Genomic DNA, 16,896 nt, shown 5'->3' with positions numbered 1-16,896 from the left:
ATAAATTACTCAATATTGATTCGATTACGCGATCGAACGTGCATTTTTTTAATGCTTTATCAAGTCATGTCTCACACATCCATTGAAATTCTGAACTGTCAACTCCAAATTTTACCCCAAGTGAGTTACGAATTTAAGCTGCAACTTACCCGGAGTGGGTCTCGCCAACATGACTCAAACTCCAAAAATTAACAATCAACCACAAAAGTTACTTTTCACCATTAGATCATCATCTACGGTCAAAAATAGTATAAATGTATTTTTTTTTTCATATTTTTCGGATTATTTTATTCCCATTTAATAGGTACTCCTTTACCTAAAAAATGAGAGCTCCACTAGCTCATTTTTGAAGTTCTGAAAAGTAGCCATAAGGTCATAATATTTCTCCCTATAAAAATTAGAGTATTCAGACTTAGCTATTTTTCTGTAATCCATATCGTAAGATATAAAACTTAAAATAGACGTAACTCCATTACTGTCGTGACATAGGAAGTAAACTACTATAAATTGTTGTGCCAATCTACTTATACTTAACTCATAATTTATTCTCGTTAATCTAGCGAGAGGATGTGAGCTAGATATCTATGTCCAGATTTCTGAGTCAACACCAACTATTATGAAACGGGACATGTTCTAGAAGAGACCAAAATCACCACCCTAAGAACATTTCCATTAGTAATCTATTGCTAAAATATAACTCATCTTGTAAAGAGTTTACTCCAAGGATGAGCCAAAAGTTGATCTAAATTTGTCACAACTTATCTAAATTTGAATCATAATATAGCATGATGCAAAATTTAGATCACAACAAGTGTAATACTTTTATATTCACTTTGTCATTTTTTAATTTTTTACAACTAAATTTAGTTATTGTATTAAATTATAAACTTTTTACATTTATTTTTTATGATAAATTAATGATAAAACTAATGATAAAATTATTATTTTTTATATTTTTTAAAAAATACTAATTAAACATTGAATTTTGATTAAATTTGGTAACTGTGCATTGAAACACAATGTTAAAAATTAATATTTTTTAATCAAATATAATATAAATTTTACATCACCCTTGGAGATCCTTTATATAAATAGGAAGCATTGCATCATGAGCTAACACCCAACAGTTAATAATTTTCTATAATTATTATTAAATTAAAAGATGTGAAATATGAAATTGCACTTAGATATTTAGATAATCATAAGTGCTATACATCAAAGATGTCTCCTTTAAGATTTCTCAATAAATAGACCATAGTAAGACTTGGAAAGATACTCAAAGACTACAAAAAAAAAAAAAAAAGGAAAGATACTGAAATGAGACTAAAATATAGCACTCTCAGAACAACCTCTACAATTTATTGACCTGAGTGGATCGTCTTTTGGTGCCATGGCTTTTCCTGGCCAAGAACACACACTACGAGGCATTGGAGTCTTAGAGATTCAATATGTACGTCTCCATCGCCATCCAAACATTATCGCAGTAGCCACCACAGAGAAGACGAACCAGCAGAGACGAATACTAAGAGACGTGTAACATGGTCGGAGATGTTTACCGGATGTACTACCTTCTAGGCGGAGACAATTTCAAGATAATGACGGAATTTGGAGTTGGCAGCCGAGAGTCACGCATCTGATCCCAACGTGGTGGCTTGCTTCCAAGCGGCTGATCAGGACGGAAGCGGCTTCATCGACGTTAAGGATTTGCAGAGTGCTATGTGCTCTCTCTTCGTATAATTAGAGCTTTAGTCTCAGAATGTGACTCCAATGGAGTCGGTGAATCCTGAAGTTCCATCTCCGAGGACGAAGGACCGAAGCCCAACCGTTGAGAAGATTTCAGCAGCTTCAAGGTGGTTTGAGTTCGTCGTCCGTTGCCAGCGGCGGTTACGTAAATGAAAAGTGGCTGAAGTGGTTGTCCGATTTTCATGGGTGATGGCGACTTGGCGAGAAACTCTCCCTTATTTTGTAACTGTTTTGATTATTATTATTATTATTATTATTATTATTATTATTATTATTATTATTATTTCTTAACTTAAATGTTTTGAATTTATTTTATATAATCCTACTCTATAATTATTTTTCTATTTTTCGTAAAGTTTCTTAAATTAAATATTTTTATATATTATTTTTTGTTATGACTACTTTTTAAAATTCTGTTATTTCAATTGTATAAGAAATATTGTATTAAATTTTTTACTCATTTTGAGTTACCTTAATTTAGAAATTATATCAAATTATATTTTAATTTTGCAAGGTTTTATTTTTCTTATAGTATCTCTTCTTAACAATTTGTGTTTTTTCAAAACTATCTTTTTCACCATATTTTATTTTATTTCGTACTTAAAAGAGAGTAATATAGTATTCTCTCAAGTTCTCCGTTTGTTAGTGTATTTTTGTTGTGTTATGTTTATTGTGTTATTTATTTTTCAAGTGTATAGATATATCTTTAGAAACATTAAAGATTATTGGAGGATCAATGAATATCACAGATAAGTCTTTCTTCTTATTTTAATTGCTATATTGAAACTTTGGTTTTTAAATTTAGTTTATTTTTTATAAGTTAAATGCTTACCTCTTTTTTTTGGGTGTTTTGTAGGTTGTTTATCTTTACTTCAAAGGTGGAAATTCACACATTGGAGAAGATCTAAACTTATTGGTTACTTCTACTACTGCTGTGAGCATTAGCCTTAGTGGTAGTGCTGTGGATTGGTTTCACTCGTTGCTCTTCCTTTTAGTTATGTGGAGTTTGATTGTTTAGCTTTGGTTTCTACGGTTCAAAAACGCTCTTTCTGTTGTAATGAGCTAGGTTTTTTAGTTTTTTTTGCTAGTTTACTTTCCAGTTTTCCTGAGGCATCCCTAGTTCATGTCTGTTTCTCATGAATTAGTTGTGCATGCACTTAGGGTGGATGGTGAATTAGCTTAGATTGAGATTTTTTCATCTTGTTTATTGATTTGTATTAAACTCTGGTTCTTGTTAATAAGAGTTTAATTTCAAAAAAAAAAAAAAAATATAGCACTCTCGTGCATCCATGTGGGCTTTGCTAATATTTCCTTGTCTTGGGGTCACGTTGATGGGAGCTCCCCAAGACATAAGAGTGAAGAGAACAGAGCACAATATTAGGGTTTGAAAGCAACCAGAGCTCTTGTGAATGTGTCCAAGAACCATAATAATAGACCTTTAAAAAGGACAAAAATTAAATACTTGTAAATAGAAACAGAATAATAGATTCGGACTTTTCTTACATACAGTCAAAACCAAAAACTAAAGAATATGGAGCATAATAATGAATAAATATATACCTACAAAAGCGATCCTCTCTCTACCTAAAAATATTATATAAATATATATATATATGTATATATACATATATATATTCCACACTTAACAAATTTTGTCACTAACACAAGAATAAATCCAATTAATGTATTAAACTTACATCAATAAACTGACCTCACCAAACCTAAATTCAATAACCAAGTATATGAATATATATATATTCAGTTTTTGCTTCGTTTTTTTGCCCCTTCCAATTTTCTTCTGTCTACTGTTCATAAGGTAAGAAAGACCATAAAAGAAAACACACCATGCATAGAGCTCACCAACAAACACTGTTAGCCTGATAATCTCTTTAAGCTGTGATAAATTTTGATGTAAAGGAGGGCTTTCTCAGCCATAAATTTCTGGAGCAGAGATGAACCAAGAACAATAATAATTTTGAGCTCTTATCGACCTGTTTTTGCACGCTTCATTCCACTTGTGTTGAAGGGAGAGACACTACCACTAGGCCCAGGACTCTCTTCTCTGAAATTGGAATTCAGCATAGCGAGTTCACGCAACTGCTGCCTCTTAATATAATCTTGTGACTCGTCCTGCGTGGGAAAGGATTTTGTTCCAAAAGGAAGAGCAAAGGTCAAAACTATGACAATGAGGCCAACTTAGTCAATATAAGTTTGAAGACTGTACATAACATCCATTATCAAGTGGTTCTGGCAGGAAAGTGTTGGATCATGAGATCAAAAGATATGTGAAAATGTAACACAAACAAAATTATCCAGGTTAGCTTTTCGTTATTCTCTCCAAATGCACCCAAGACTAAAAATTATCAGACAGCATTAAACACTCAATTTAGCTTAACCAACCAAATTAACAATGTTCTATTACAAATATCTCTAAACTAAACATGTAATATGTGAAGAAGATAATGTTTCAAGAACAAAAAGTCAGCAAGAGCCATGACCAATATTCAACACAAAAAATTAATAAGGAACAGGACAAATAAGGTTGCAGAAATTACCACAGGTTTGAGCAATTCTTCGATAATTTCCTGTGCCTGTCTGAGCCTCATATCAACTACGTTGGCAGGTAAATCAGCTTCAATTAAAATGTGAAGGGGTTCATTCAGATGCTCATAGCCTGGTCTTCCCCTTAGCTTCTCCTCCTACATAGGAAATAATTAAGAAATAAATGTGTCAAACAAATCTAGAACAAATATCATGATCTATCACAGTTTACAGACAGCTTGAAGAACAGTAAATCCAATATTAAACCAAGAAAGAATAAGAAAAAAGTTCAGGTAGATTTTTACCTTGTCTGGATCCTTTATAGACCCCTTCCCTCTAATGTAAACACGGCAGCCAGTAGTAGCCTCAACCCTTTTCAGAGAATTGCCTCTAGGTCCCAGAAGTCGGCCTACAAAATTGAACTATATAGTTTCATTGTTCAATTAGTTATAACATTTGACAACTCAATCCCATCCAATCAGACAGCTCTTTATACACTAGCATTTTTGTGCAAAGCTTACATTGGGGTAGGTATCTACCGGAATTTCCAAACGTAAAATCCTCTTCACAGTGTAAGAACTAGGGCTAGCGGGTGCACCTTGCCAATCCATTGTCATTCCAGGGGGTCCACTTAATCTCTGAAGGAATTGAGCATAACTCTCTTTAAAAAATTTCGTAATTTGATAGAAATCATAAGAAATAAAATGAACAGGAAAATAAAACATAAGAACTTATAATATAATGCATAATTAAGTAAATAATATGGTCAGAAAATTATAGAGAGAAGCCTTTAATTTCACATCCATGTAATCAACCAGAATGAAACTTGATAAACATACAATGTCGCGTAAATATGCAGACTACTGACGAGTAATGAAGGCAGTGGTATGCCCCTATTGAGCTCACAAAGTGAACTCTACTTAAAATGCTGATGAGAATGTACACAACCTATACAATGTATCTGCAATAAAGTCCCTCTGTAAGTGTTGAGATACAGACTCATAATTTGAGAAACAGACACCTTATAATCTGATTCTTTACAAAATTTACCTATGGAATTGAAAACTAATTATCAAGTATGATGTATCTATTTTTTTTCCCCTTATAGACCATACATTATTAAATATGCTTAAATAAATTACCGTGTCATAAGTGTAGCAATTTTTCTTCAAGATCAACCCATAAAACTTCCCATTTTTATAACTTTATTTATAATCCTAACCCAAATGCTCAAAGAATCACCTTTTAAAATATTTATGCATAATGTTAGCCCAAAGGTTAGAGTATGTCATAAACACTCATTTTCATACTACAGGAAGTGGAGAAATTTATGTAATGAATTAATGGCTGAAACATTTAAATTCACAAAACAGAAAACCAGGTTATGAAGGAGAAGAATAAAAGGAAGAAGCAGATGAGGTGGAAAGATTCTATGCAATGATCAGAAAATTTAAATTGCATTGTAGAGAAAAATTAATTAAGAAGCGAAGTTGGAGAGATTTCATGTAATGCTTGAAACACTTATAAGTCCCAAAAGAATTAAGTTAATTCATGAACACACAAGTTAATGAGAACATTTGAATCCTAGTAGGCCCTTTTTGTTACGTATCTACTTTGCTGCAGTTTAAACCTATTCAAAAGGGAGGACAGATATAATGAATACTGAATACAACATAGTAGATCACTGAAAACACAGATTAGATAAGAAAACACAAATATTAATGTTCCATATTAAGATTTAAGACTTCAGATATACAAATCAATGCATTTAGGCCATGTTTATAAAAATAGAATTGATTGGATTACAATGTGTCACTTGTGAAATTGATCCACTTAAAATGGAATAATTCAACAACTAAATTAATCCACCTAAAATGGATAAAAATAAATCATTTTCTCTCATTGAGAAACATAAGACAATTTGATCCTACACAATCTCCTGCTACATTCAATGGCAACACAAAAACCTACATTTTGTATCCATTTCTTCATAAACATTTATTATTTGCCAATGATATGCTCACTCATTCTTTCTTATTTGTTTTTCTTATCTAATCTTTTTCTTTTTTATTTTTCTCTTTTTGTTATTCTAATGCAATACTATCCTGTCCTATCCCGGCTAAAAGAGGCCATAGATCATTAATTTAATATTGATCAGATAAAGAAGGTGACCATTAATTTGTTTTTATTATTTTGGTAATTAGACATACAAGGAATAGGAAACAGGACAACTGTTGACGCTTGTTATATAATGACATAGAAACTTAAAACCAGAAGCTGATTCTAAACAAATACTTGCAAAATAAGTCGACAGTAGCCGTCATTTAAAGTGCATGATCATGTCAAACATCATAACTAGAAGAGATCAAATTAAAATAACTAAGACATCTTTAAGTCATATTTTTAATTGCAGAAAGACTGACAACACCATTTCATATTATACTATTAATAATGAATGAATTTTGGTCGGAAATAAGGAAGATAGATAAAAGTTTACATGAAGAAGAACTCAGGAATCAAAAACATGCATTTGTATGAACACATTAATATAGAAATCTTAACCACCTCTTGGGGAAGCCCATTCCAGCCACCTAATCCTGTTCCACTAACATTAGACATGAGGTTTGAAGAAGCCATGGGACTAGGACTTCTATGTCGAAGCCTGTCAAAGTCACCAAACCCTTGGTTGGACATCATTCCAGAAACGCGTAAAATCTCTGCAGCATAAAGAAGCATTGTGTGACTAATCAGAAAGTGATCTACAATTTGGATAGCAAAGCACAAGAAAGACAGGCACTGCAAAGTAAAGAAGCTTAAAGAAAATTGAAACTTTGAAGTCATTTAAAATGGACCACAAGATTAAACGTTGAAATCTCATATGAGAATAGGCGAAATGCTAAACATACCTTATTTCAAGCAAACAAAGAAGCCTAACTCTGTTAGAATTTAAAATATTGAATACTCACAATATATTTAAACTCTCAAGAGTCAGATTTTCGAACTCTTAAAGAAATATGAGGACGAAGTTGATAAATGATACATGATATAAGATAATTAGGACGAAGTTGATAAATGATACATGATATAAGATAATTAGCGATTTTAATGCCATCTTAATTTAAGAACAGTTTTTATAGTGTCTGTTTATCTTAACTTTCCTAATTACAAATATCACATATCTATACACGCTTGATTACATAGAAACTTACGAAAAATTAAAATTACAGGCAAAGCACAGCAAGACTTAAGGATGCCTGCTGTAAATTATTCCTTCCATGGAAGTATTTATTTAATAATAATTAGGTTGTAATATGTCAAAGCTATGTAGGAGAAGGATTCAGTCTTATGTTTGTAAGTTTCCTTTTCTCTTAAAACTAATACCTTTATTAGTTGTTACTCTAGTTCACTTGATCAGTGAAATAAAGTCTGAATTTTCTCAGAACTTTTTGTTTGGAAGATGAAATCTAATAATACTGAATTATTGCTACTCTTTCAACTTCTTCTCTCCCTAAGTACTCTTAAAAAAGAGTTCAAAGCAATAAAGAGTTCAAACACCAGCAACTCTAGTCAAAGTTAATGGCAGCCAAAGAACAAAAAACTTCAAGATAACCACAGTACAGATAGTTAATTATGTCAAGTAACTATTAACCCCACATCACATCAAGGTATTACACAAAGCTTTTCCAAAGACAGAAATGTTTATTAGTTAATTAAACGCACTGCCCCAAAAATTCAAAGCAGGTACAACTGATGGTGGGAGTTCCAAGACTCGTCTGCACAAAACCAAGAGTTCAAATCCCAAAGACAGTTCCACCATTGTCTTAAAACAAACAAACAATTATTTAGTATGCTGTGAAGCTAGGGCATTTCCGCCCAATTGAAAAATAAAAAAGAAAAGAAAAAAAATATGACATATGATCTGCCTCCAAACAAAAACACTTTACTGGAAAACAGTAAAACCCAACCAAACGGATCTAAAACACAAAGAAGCACATTTGCAAGGACCTAAATGATGTTTGTGGAGACATAAAAACAAAAGATGACATGAACCCAGAAAATTCTAGATCCAGAAATCAAAGTCTAATCAAATCAACAACCTTGATTTAATAGGCGGCTGCATATCGGAAGCACTTGCATGAAGGGTCCAAGCTTCTGATGCTCTGCTAAGAGCTCTGATAAGTACTGGCTACAAAAACAAAAACCCACGTACAGATCAAAACAAACAGATTTTCCAAGTCAATCAGATGTTAAAAAAACACAAATTGAATACCTTTAGACTAAGATTATGGTTTCTTTAATTCAATTTTTATATTTATTTTTGTAAATATGTATGTGTATATATATAGTTCAGAAGCGAGTAGTACCTGTCAACATCTGGGGTGCTCCTAATCTGGGGAGAGGCAGCTCTGGCAGGTGAGAAATTGGGATTGTACAATCCTGACATGTCCGCCCTTTCTCCCTTTTTCTCAGAGGATTTGAACAAACAAAAGATGAGATGGAAAAAAAGGGTTTAAGTTGCAGAAGGAAAAGAGGCACAAAGCACCACCATCAAAATAAAAGGGGGGATTGTTGTAATATTAAATAATAATAATAATAATAATGAAAAGGAAAAATGAAATAAAAAGGTGTAGGCGACAACCCTTTCTCTGAATTTTGCAGAAATAAAAGGCAAACCTCTTTATTTTATTTTGTTTTCCTCTAATATCTCTTTTATTTTTGTATTATTAGTTACAGAAGGGTTTCATTATTTTAATTTAATTTTTGGAAAGGTATTAAATAAAATAAAAATAAAGAGAGTTGGACTTGTTGATTGGGGTGGGGGAGTGAGAGTGAGACGGAGAGGTGAAATTCGGCTAAGGTGGTAACTGGTAAACATTGTGATTTTCACTCAACAGTCACTACTCACTACTGATATTTTTTTTTTTCCATTTTTATTGAACGGTCACTGATTATTTTGACTGACGAGGTAAAAGTAAGTAGAAACTGTAGAATGAGAGTAGTGAGAGGAGTGTTGTTAATTGTTTTGGTTTTGCGTTTTGGGTTTTGGGCTTGATTTGGATTCGTGAGTAAAATACGGTCGACAATACACGTGTTGAGCATGCAGGGAATCAAAGTGTGTTAACTGTTAAGTAAGGGAGGAGCATAAACCCAAAGCTGAGCCTCTCTCAGTGCCACAAAATGACAATCATGTCGCCAACACACGCATAAATTGACACTTCCCAACTACCACTAAAAGCATCTCTAAGGCTATTTGCATGGTCTTCAACAAAAATAGTTGCTTACTGACACATTTTTACAATTTAATTAATTATTTTATATACAATTTTTTTTAAAATACGATTTGATTGTGATTTCTAAAAGAGTTGCTACCTAAATTTTAATTGTTCATTAGTTATTATAAGAGTTGCTATATTAATTTTTAAAAAAATACAAAAAAAAAATTAATTTAAAATGTAAAAATAAAAAAAAAATTAATTTATCGAATACTGTGCTCAAATGATACCATATTTTATTTAGTATAAATACTATTTTAGATCTTATATTTTGCAAAAGTTATTAATTGGACCTTCTGTTTTGTTAAATGATAAAATAAATCCTATATTTTCTAAAATTGTACAAATAAGACTCTAAACTGATTTTTTGTCAAAATAATACTTAATATATCAAAACACAAGGTCCAAAATAGTATTTACCATTTTATTTATATTCTTCCACATCTCTTTTCTCTCCTATCACTTTATACACTTGGCCTACTTTTTTTCTACAACAATCTTTGGACAATGCCCATCGGCGAAGCCCTAAAAGTAATACTTTGTAAATATTCTAAAAAAATATCATTTTATATTCTAAAAAAATATCTCATATTAAAATTTAGACCCCCAATTAATTTATATAAAATAATTCTTTTATTTATATATTTTTCCTATTATACCCTTAGCTAATTAAAAAAAATAAACTAATCACACATACTCTCTCTCTCTCTCTCTCTCTCTCTCTCTCTCTCTCTCTCTCTCTCTCTCTCTCTCTCTCTCTCTCTCTCTCTCTCTCTCTCTCTCTCTCTATTAGCTCTCTCTCTCTCTCTATCACTTGGCTATCTTTCTCTCTATTACTTGATCTCTCTCTAACACTCTCTATCTTAGCTTACTCTTTCTCAATCTCTCATCCTATCTTAGTGAACGACCGGACCTTATCCTAAAAAAAAATCATACACATTCACCTCAATAATGGGTAGGTGTTGTCCAAAGAATTTCTTAAATATTTTGATTAGTATGTAGTTTATTTTTGATACATCTGTGTGGTTGATGTTTGCATTGGTGTTGTTTTGCTAATTTTTTTTCATAAAAATAGCGAGATATGGTTTTCTCGCCAAACTAGAATTTTAATTGATTATCGATGCTTTTTTTGATTATATATCGATATCTTCTCGATAATTAGGGTAAGAAGGTAAGAGATGAAATTTTTTGACACTTTTTGGATGGTATATCGATATTATTTCGATTCAGGGCACAATATAGTAAAATTAATCACACAAGGTAAAATTATCGACAAACCATCGATAATCAATTAAAATACCAAGCAAAGAATATGTCAGCCTGCCATCGATAAACCATCAATATACTATCGACAAACTATCGATATTATCGATAATTAATTATCAATGGTTTGTCGATAGTATATCATTATCGATAGTTTATCAATGGTTTATCGATGGCACGCTGACATCATTTTTTACTTGGTATTTTAATTAATTATCGATAGGTTTTTGATAGTATATCAATGGTTTGCTGATGATTCTGCCTTGTGTGTTAAATTTTGTTATTTTTTGCTATATTTTGTCCTAAGTTAAAATATTATCGATATACCATTGAAAAATTATCGAAAAATTGTCATTTTTTATCTTCTTATCCTAATTATCGAGAAGATATCAATATATAATCGAAAAAACATCGATAATTTGTTAAAAATCCAATTTAGCGAGAAAACCAGATCTCATCATTTCAATGAAAAAAACTAACAAAATAACACCAATGCAAACAATAATCACACAGATTTATCGAAAATAAACTACATACTAATCTAAATGTTTAAGAAATTTGTTGGACAACACCTACCCATTATTGAGATGAATGTGTATGATTTTTTTCGATGATGAGGTCCGACCGTCTACCAAAATAGATCAAGAGATAAGGAGCAGAGAGATTGAGAAAGAGTGAACTGAGATAAAGAGTGTTAGAGAGAGAGAGAGATTAATTGAGGGTCTAAATTTTAATATAGGGTATTTTTGTTAGCATATAAAATAATTTTTTTTTTAATCTAGCACTCAAACATCTTCAGTGGTTAGTGTTGGATTTTATGCCCTAAATAAAACTCAATTTCAATGTAATCTCTATTATTCAATATCAATAAAGAAACAGAAGTATTTTTCATTCATTTGTGTGTTATTTGGTTCATGTTATCAATTACTTGTCTATTTGATTTATAAATTCTTCCAAACCCTTTTCACATTTATATTCTTGTTTATTGTGTCGTCAACACAGTGGAAAGTAATCAAGATTATGTGATTAAAGATATTCCTAGATTTATCAGAACACAGGGTTTTACTGATATGACAATCTACAACATAGTTTACTTGCATCTTGGATAAATGCTATGTTCTTTCTAGAGCATTGGTCAAAGTAAAGCTTGGGTTGGATGCATGGAGTATGCATCGGAAGGGACTGATATTGAACTTTGATTCAGATATATTAAACTTACCGTAATATCTATTCAATTCAATATCACCTAGTTCATCCTAGATCAAATAATCTTAATCCTGATATGGTTAGGTTCAATCTCAGGAATATTACACATGTTCTTTAATTTGTTAGTTAAGCCTACTTTTGGGTCACGGTGATACGTACATTTTGGGAACATGGTAGTGCAATTGAGTGGGAGCGCTAAACATAGATATGGAATCTATAGCTTCTATCTGGCAAATAGGAAGTAAATGATGATTTCCTTCGAGCTTGGCTAAACAGAGATAAATGGTTGAGTACTCATTTCACTTCGCTGAAATATCATTTATACGGGGCTAAGTGTTTTAAGGATAAAATACATTGAAGGGTGTTACGGTAATTTAATCCCTATACAATGTAGATCATCTATATAGAGGATCATTGATCAAATTAGGATTATAACAATGGATAATTAATAGCGTGTCTATATGGTGGAACATATAAAGCGTTCTATATATCTGAGAGTACAATTCTGAGTTCTATGCGTGGATACAACAAAGAATTAATAAGTGAGTGAATTTACTTAGTAAGTTCTTGGTCTGCTTATTGGAAGCTCGGATATATAGGCCCATGGTCCCCACATTAGTTGAGACAATACTACTTGTAAGACTCAGTTAATTGATTTTGATTTATCAATTATAATTCTAAAATTAGACTATGTCTAGTTTGTGAATTTTTCACTAAGCAAGGGCAAAATTGTAAAGAAAGAGTTTCTAGGGTATATTTGTTAATTAAGAGACTTTGATTAGTCTAATTAATAAATATATTAAATGATAATATTATTTAATAATTAAATTTAGTTATTAAATAGTTGAAATTGGCATTTAAATTGTTGAACTTAAAAATTAGCGTTTTTGAGAAAATGAGATGTAGAAATGATAAAACAGCAAAATTAAAAAAGTGGGGCCCAATATCCAAAGCCTTGGCCGGCCACTTATGTAGGTTTTATCATTTAATTTTTTCATTATTTTAATGCCAAATAATTCTAACCTAACCCTAGGTGGCATACTATAAATAGGTAGTGATGGCTTCAGAAAAAGATGATGCATCTTATTGTTGGAAATTATTTTACCAAGATCTTAGATTTACTCACAAGTATGTTGATTAACACCCTAAATATGAACTTCTAAAACGATTATAAAATTAAACACATATAAAGTATGAGAAACTTTACATTGGGTGCAGCGGAATAATATGTCTCCTTCCGTTCAGATCTCTAACCCTTGTATCCTTTCTGTCGCAGAGTATTATCAAGATCTGAACCTGGATCTCTTTCTCTCCTTTCTTTGATGCTGAATCTCCTTCTTGTTGAATTTCTTTCTTCACGATCTTCCTCACTATGGTTGAGGTATCACTTGCTGTGTGTGGGCACTACTCTATCACTAAGAGGTTCGAAATTATTCAAGGAAGAAGAAGAGGGAGAAGTTGGCGGCTAGGTTTATAGAGAGAAGGCTCAGGTTTTTCTCTGAAGTAAACAAGATGTGAAAGTCTATATTTACTGAAGCCTTCACTATCTATTTATAGCATACCACATAGGGTTAGGTTTGAATTATTTGGTATTAAAATATTGAAAATATCAGATGATAATGCCTATAAAAATGGTCGGCCATGGCATTATGGATTTGGGCCTCACTTTTTGCAATTTTGTAGTTTTATCATTTCTGCATCTCATTTTCTCAAAAATACCAATTTTCAAATTCAACCATTTAAATGCCAATTCTAACTATTTAATAACTATAAATAATTATTAAATAATATTGTCATCTATCATATTTATTAATTGAACCATACAAAGTATCTTAATTAACAAATATGCCCTAAAAACTCTTTCTTTACAATTTCGCCCTTACTTAGTGAAAAATTCACAAATAGACATAGTCTAATTTGAGAATTATAATTGATTAATCAAAACCAATTAAATGAGCCTTACAAGTAATATTGTCTCAACTAGTGGGGGGATCATGGGTCTATATAACCGAGCTTCCAATAAGCAGATCAAGAATTTATAACCTAAATTCACTGACTTATTAATTCTTCGTTGAATCCACGCATAGAACATAGAATTGCACTCTCAGTATATAGAACAATCTATATGTTCCACCATATAGACACGTCATTAGTTATCCATTGATATAATCCTAATTTGATCAATGATCCTCTATATGAATGATCTACACTGTAAAGGGATTAGATTACCGTAACACCCTACAATGTATTTTATCCTCAAAACACTTAACCCTGTATAAATGATATTTCAGCTTATGTGAAATGAGTACTCCACCATTTATTTTCGTTTGGTCAAGCTTGAAGGAAATCATCCTTTACTTACTATTCGCCAGATAGAAGTTATAGATTACATATTTATGTTAGCGCTCCCACTCAATTGCACTACCGTGTTCCCAAAATGTACGTATCACCCTGACCCAAAAGTAGGCTTAACTAACAAATCAAAAAACACGAATAACACTCTTGAGATTGAGCCTAATCATATCAGGATTTAGATCATTTGATCTAGGATCAACTAGGCGATATTGACTTGAATAGATATTACGGTAAGTTTAATAAATCTATGTCAAAGTTCAATATCGGTCCCTTCCGATGCATACTCCATGCACCCAACCTGAGCTTTACTTTAACCAATGCTCTGGAAAGAACATAGCATTTCTCCAAATGCAAGTAAACTCTGTTGTAGATTATCATATCAGTAAAACCCTGTGTCTGATAATTCTAGGAATCTTTATTCACATAGTCATGTTTACTTTCTAATGTGTTGACAACACAATAAACAGGATCAAGTATGTGAAAAGAGTTTCAGATGAATTTATAAGTCAAATAGACAAGCAATTGATAAGATGAACCAAAACATACACAAATGAATGAAAAATACTTCTGTTTCTTTATTGATGTTGAATAAAATGGATTACATTGAATTGGAGTTTTATTTAGGGCATAAAACCTAGAGCTCGAAGGATATCATCGTTTCACTTCTAAATTCCTATGGAAGTTATAGACTCCATATTTATGTTAGCGCTCCCACTCAATTATACTATCATGTTCCCAAAATGTATGTATCACCCTGACCCAAAAGTAGGCTTAACTAACAAATCAAAGAACATGTATAGTACTCTTGAGATCGAACCTAACCATATCAGGATTAAGATCATTTGATCTAGGATCAACGCATGATATTGAATTGAATAGATATTACGGTAAATTTTAATATATCTAATCAAAGTTTAATATCGGTCCCTTCCGATGTATACTCCATACATCCGATACTGGTAAACTTTGCTAATGTCGTGGAAAGGACGTAACACTTATCCAAGGTGTAAGAATACCTATCGCTGATTATTATGTCAGTCTAAATCCAGTGAACTGACAAATCAGGGAATAAACTTTCGAACATATAATTAAGATTATATTCCACTGTGCTGACAACACTATAATCATTAACAAATTCATATGTTCTGGACTTAAATAGAATTCATACATTATATACATATAATCATGAAATAAATCATGTGAACCATGCAACATAAAATGTTATGTCTGATCTTTATTAATAAGTAAATCTGATTATATTGAAATGGGTTTTATTTAGGGCACAAAACCCAACAGGTTGATGCTATCACTAGCTACTCAGTTTGACATGGAGATTGACCAAGTGGATGTAACCACGGCCTTTCTACATGGGAATCTAGAAGAAGACATCTATATGGAGCAGCCAAAAGGGTTTGTGGTTAAAGGCAAGGAAGATCATGTGTGCAAGCTTGACAAGTCTCTATATGGATTGAAACAGTCCCCAAGACAATGGAACAAAAGGTTTGACACCTTTATGACCAAACAGGGGTTCAACAGAAGCTATTATGACCACTGTTTGTACTTTAAATGTTCAAAATTGCTAAAGTTATCTACTTGCTACTCTATGTGGATGATATGCTAATAATTAGCAAGGAGAGGTCAAATATCAACAAGGTCAAGGATTTGCTCAAGTCAGAATTTGAAAAGAAGGACATAGGTGTGGCAACTAAGATTTTGGGGATCAACATTTTAAGGGACAGAGGCAAAGGGAAACTCATGCTACATCAAGAAGACTATATCAACAAGATCATAGAAAAGTTTTCTATGAAAGATGCAAAGGTTGTTTCACAGTCGATTGCCAACCAATACCTTATGTCTAAGTCAATGTGCCCTAAGACCAAGTTAGAGCAAGAAGAGATGGCTAATGTTCCCTACTCGAATGCAGTAGGGTCCATAATGTACTTAATGGTTAGTACTAGACCTGACCTTGCTTATGCAATCAGTGTGCTAAGCAGGTGTCTAGTCCTCGAAAAGAACATTGGAAAGCCATAAAATGGCTTATGAGATACTTAAAAGGTACATCTAAGTTGGGATTGGTCTACTAGGGTCATCAAACACATCAGAAGATTGAAGGGTTCACAGATGCAGATTATGCGGGGGACAAGGACACTAGAAGATCTACTTCAGCCTACTTTTTCTTAACAAGGGAAATTGTACTAGTTGAAAGGTACAATTACAACCAATAGTGGCTTTGTCCACTATTGAATCTGAATATATAGCTACTACAGAAGCTATTAAAGAGGCCCTATGGTTAAAAAGACTTATGGAGGAACTAAAGTTAATAGAAAAGGTGCCTATAATCTACTTTGATAGTTAGAGCAGCATCTATTTGTGCAAAACCCCTATTTTCATAATAGGACAAAACACATTAAGATAAAATACCACTTTATCAGGGATAAAGTTGTTGGGTTTTATGCCCTAAATAAAACCCCATTTCAATGTAATCCAGATTATTAAATATCAATAAAGTAACAGA

At 32.1% G+C, this 16,896-nt stretch overlaps 1 protein-coding gene across 2 annotated transcripts; it reads right to left on the bottom strand.

The window, feature by feature from the left end:
- Positions 1 to 3,186: 3,186 nt before the first annotated feature.
- On the bottom strand, positions 3,187 to 9,379 carry LOC133037852 (KH domain-containing protein At2g38610). Of its 2 annotated transcripts, none has more exons than XM_061115526.1 (7): positions 8,649 to 9,379; positions 8,382 to 8,470; positions 6,850 to 7,001; positions 4,806 to 4,922; positions 4,590 to 4,706; positions 4,299 to 4,442; positions 3,187 to 3,873 (listed from the first exon to the last, which is right to left on the bottom strand). In XM_061115526.1, exons 1-7 carry the CDS (start codon positions 8,726 to 8,728, stop codon positions 3,727 to 3,729), a joined length of 846 nt encoding a protein of 281 aa, XP_060971509.1. In that variant the 5' UTR covers positions 8,729 to 9,379; the 3' UTR covers positions 3,187 to 3,726. The 2 variants fall into 2 exon arrangements, with proteins under 2 accessions (XP_060971509.1, XP_060971510.1); XM_061115527.1 differs by having other exon boundaries at positions 4,824 to 4,922; positions 8,649 to 9,050.
- Between the last annotated feature and the right edge of the window lie 7,517 nt (positions 9,380 to 16,896).

This window comes from Cannabis sativa, chromosome 5 (genome assembly GCF_029168945.1).
Source record: "Cannabis sativa cultivar Pink pepper isolate KNU-18-1 chromosome 5, ASM2916894v1, whole genome shotgun sequence".
In the NCBI taxonomy this organism is placed as follows: domain Eukaryota; kingdom Viridiplantae; phylum Streptophyta; class Magnoliopsida; order Rosales; family Cannabaceae; genus Cannabis; species Cannabis sativa.
The sequence above is the reverse complement of the archived record's forward strand: the minus strand, read 5'-3'. Positions and strand labels throughout refer to the sequence as shown.

What these genes read in the sequence shown, in the direction of transcription:
- LOC133037852 (XM_061115526.1), bottom strand. Translation starts at nt 8,728, where the DNA reads ATGTCAGGATTGTACAATCCCAATTTCTCACCTGCCAGAGCTGCCTCT. An exon ending in GGAATGGGCTTCCCCAAGAG is followed by an intron (nt 4,923 to 6,849) that starts GTGGTTAAGATT and finishes CAATTCCTTCAG; the next exon opens with AGATTAAGTGGACCCCCTGG. An exon ending in CTATAAAGGATCCAGACAAG is followed by an intron (nt 4,443 to 4,589) that starts GTAAAAATCTAC and finishes TTTCCTATGTAG; the next exon opens with GAGGAGAAGCTAAGGGGAAG.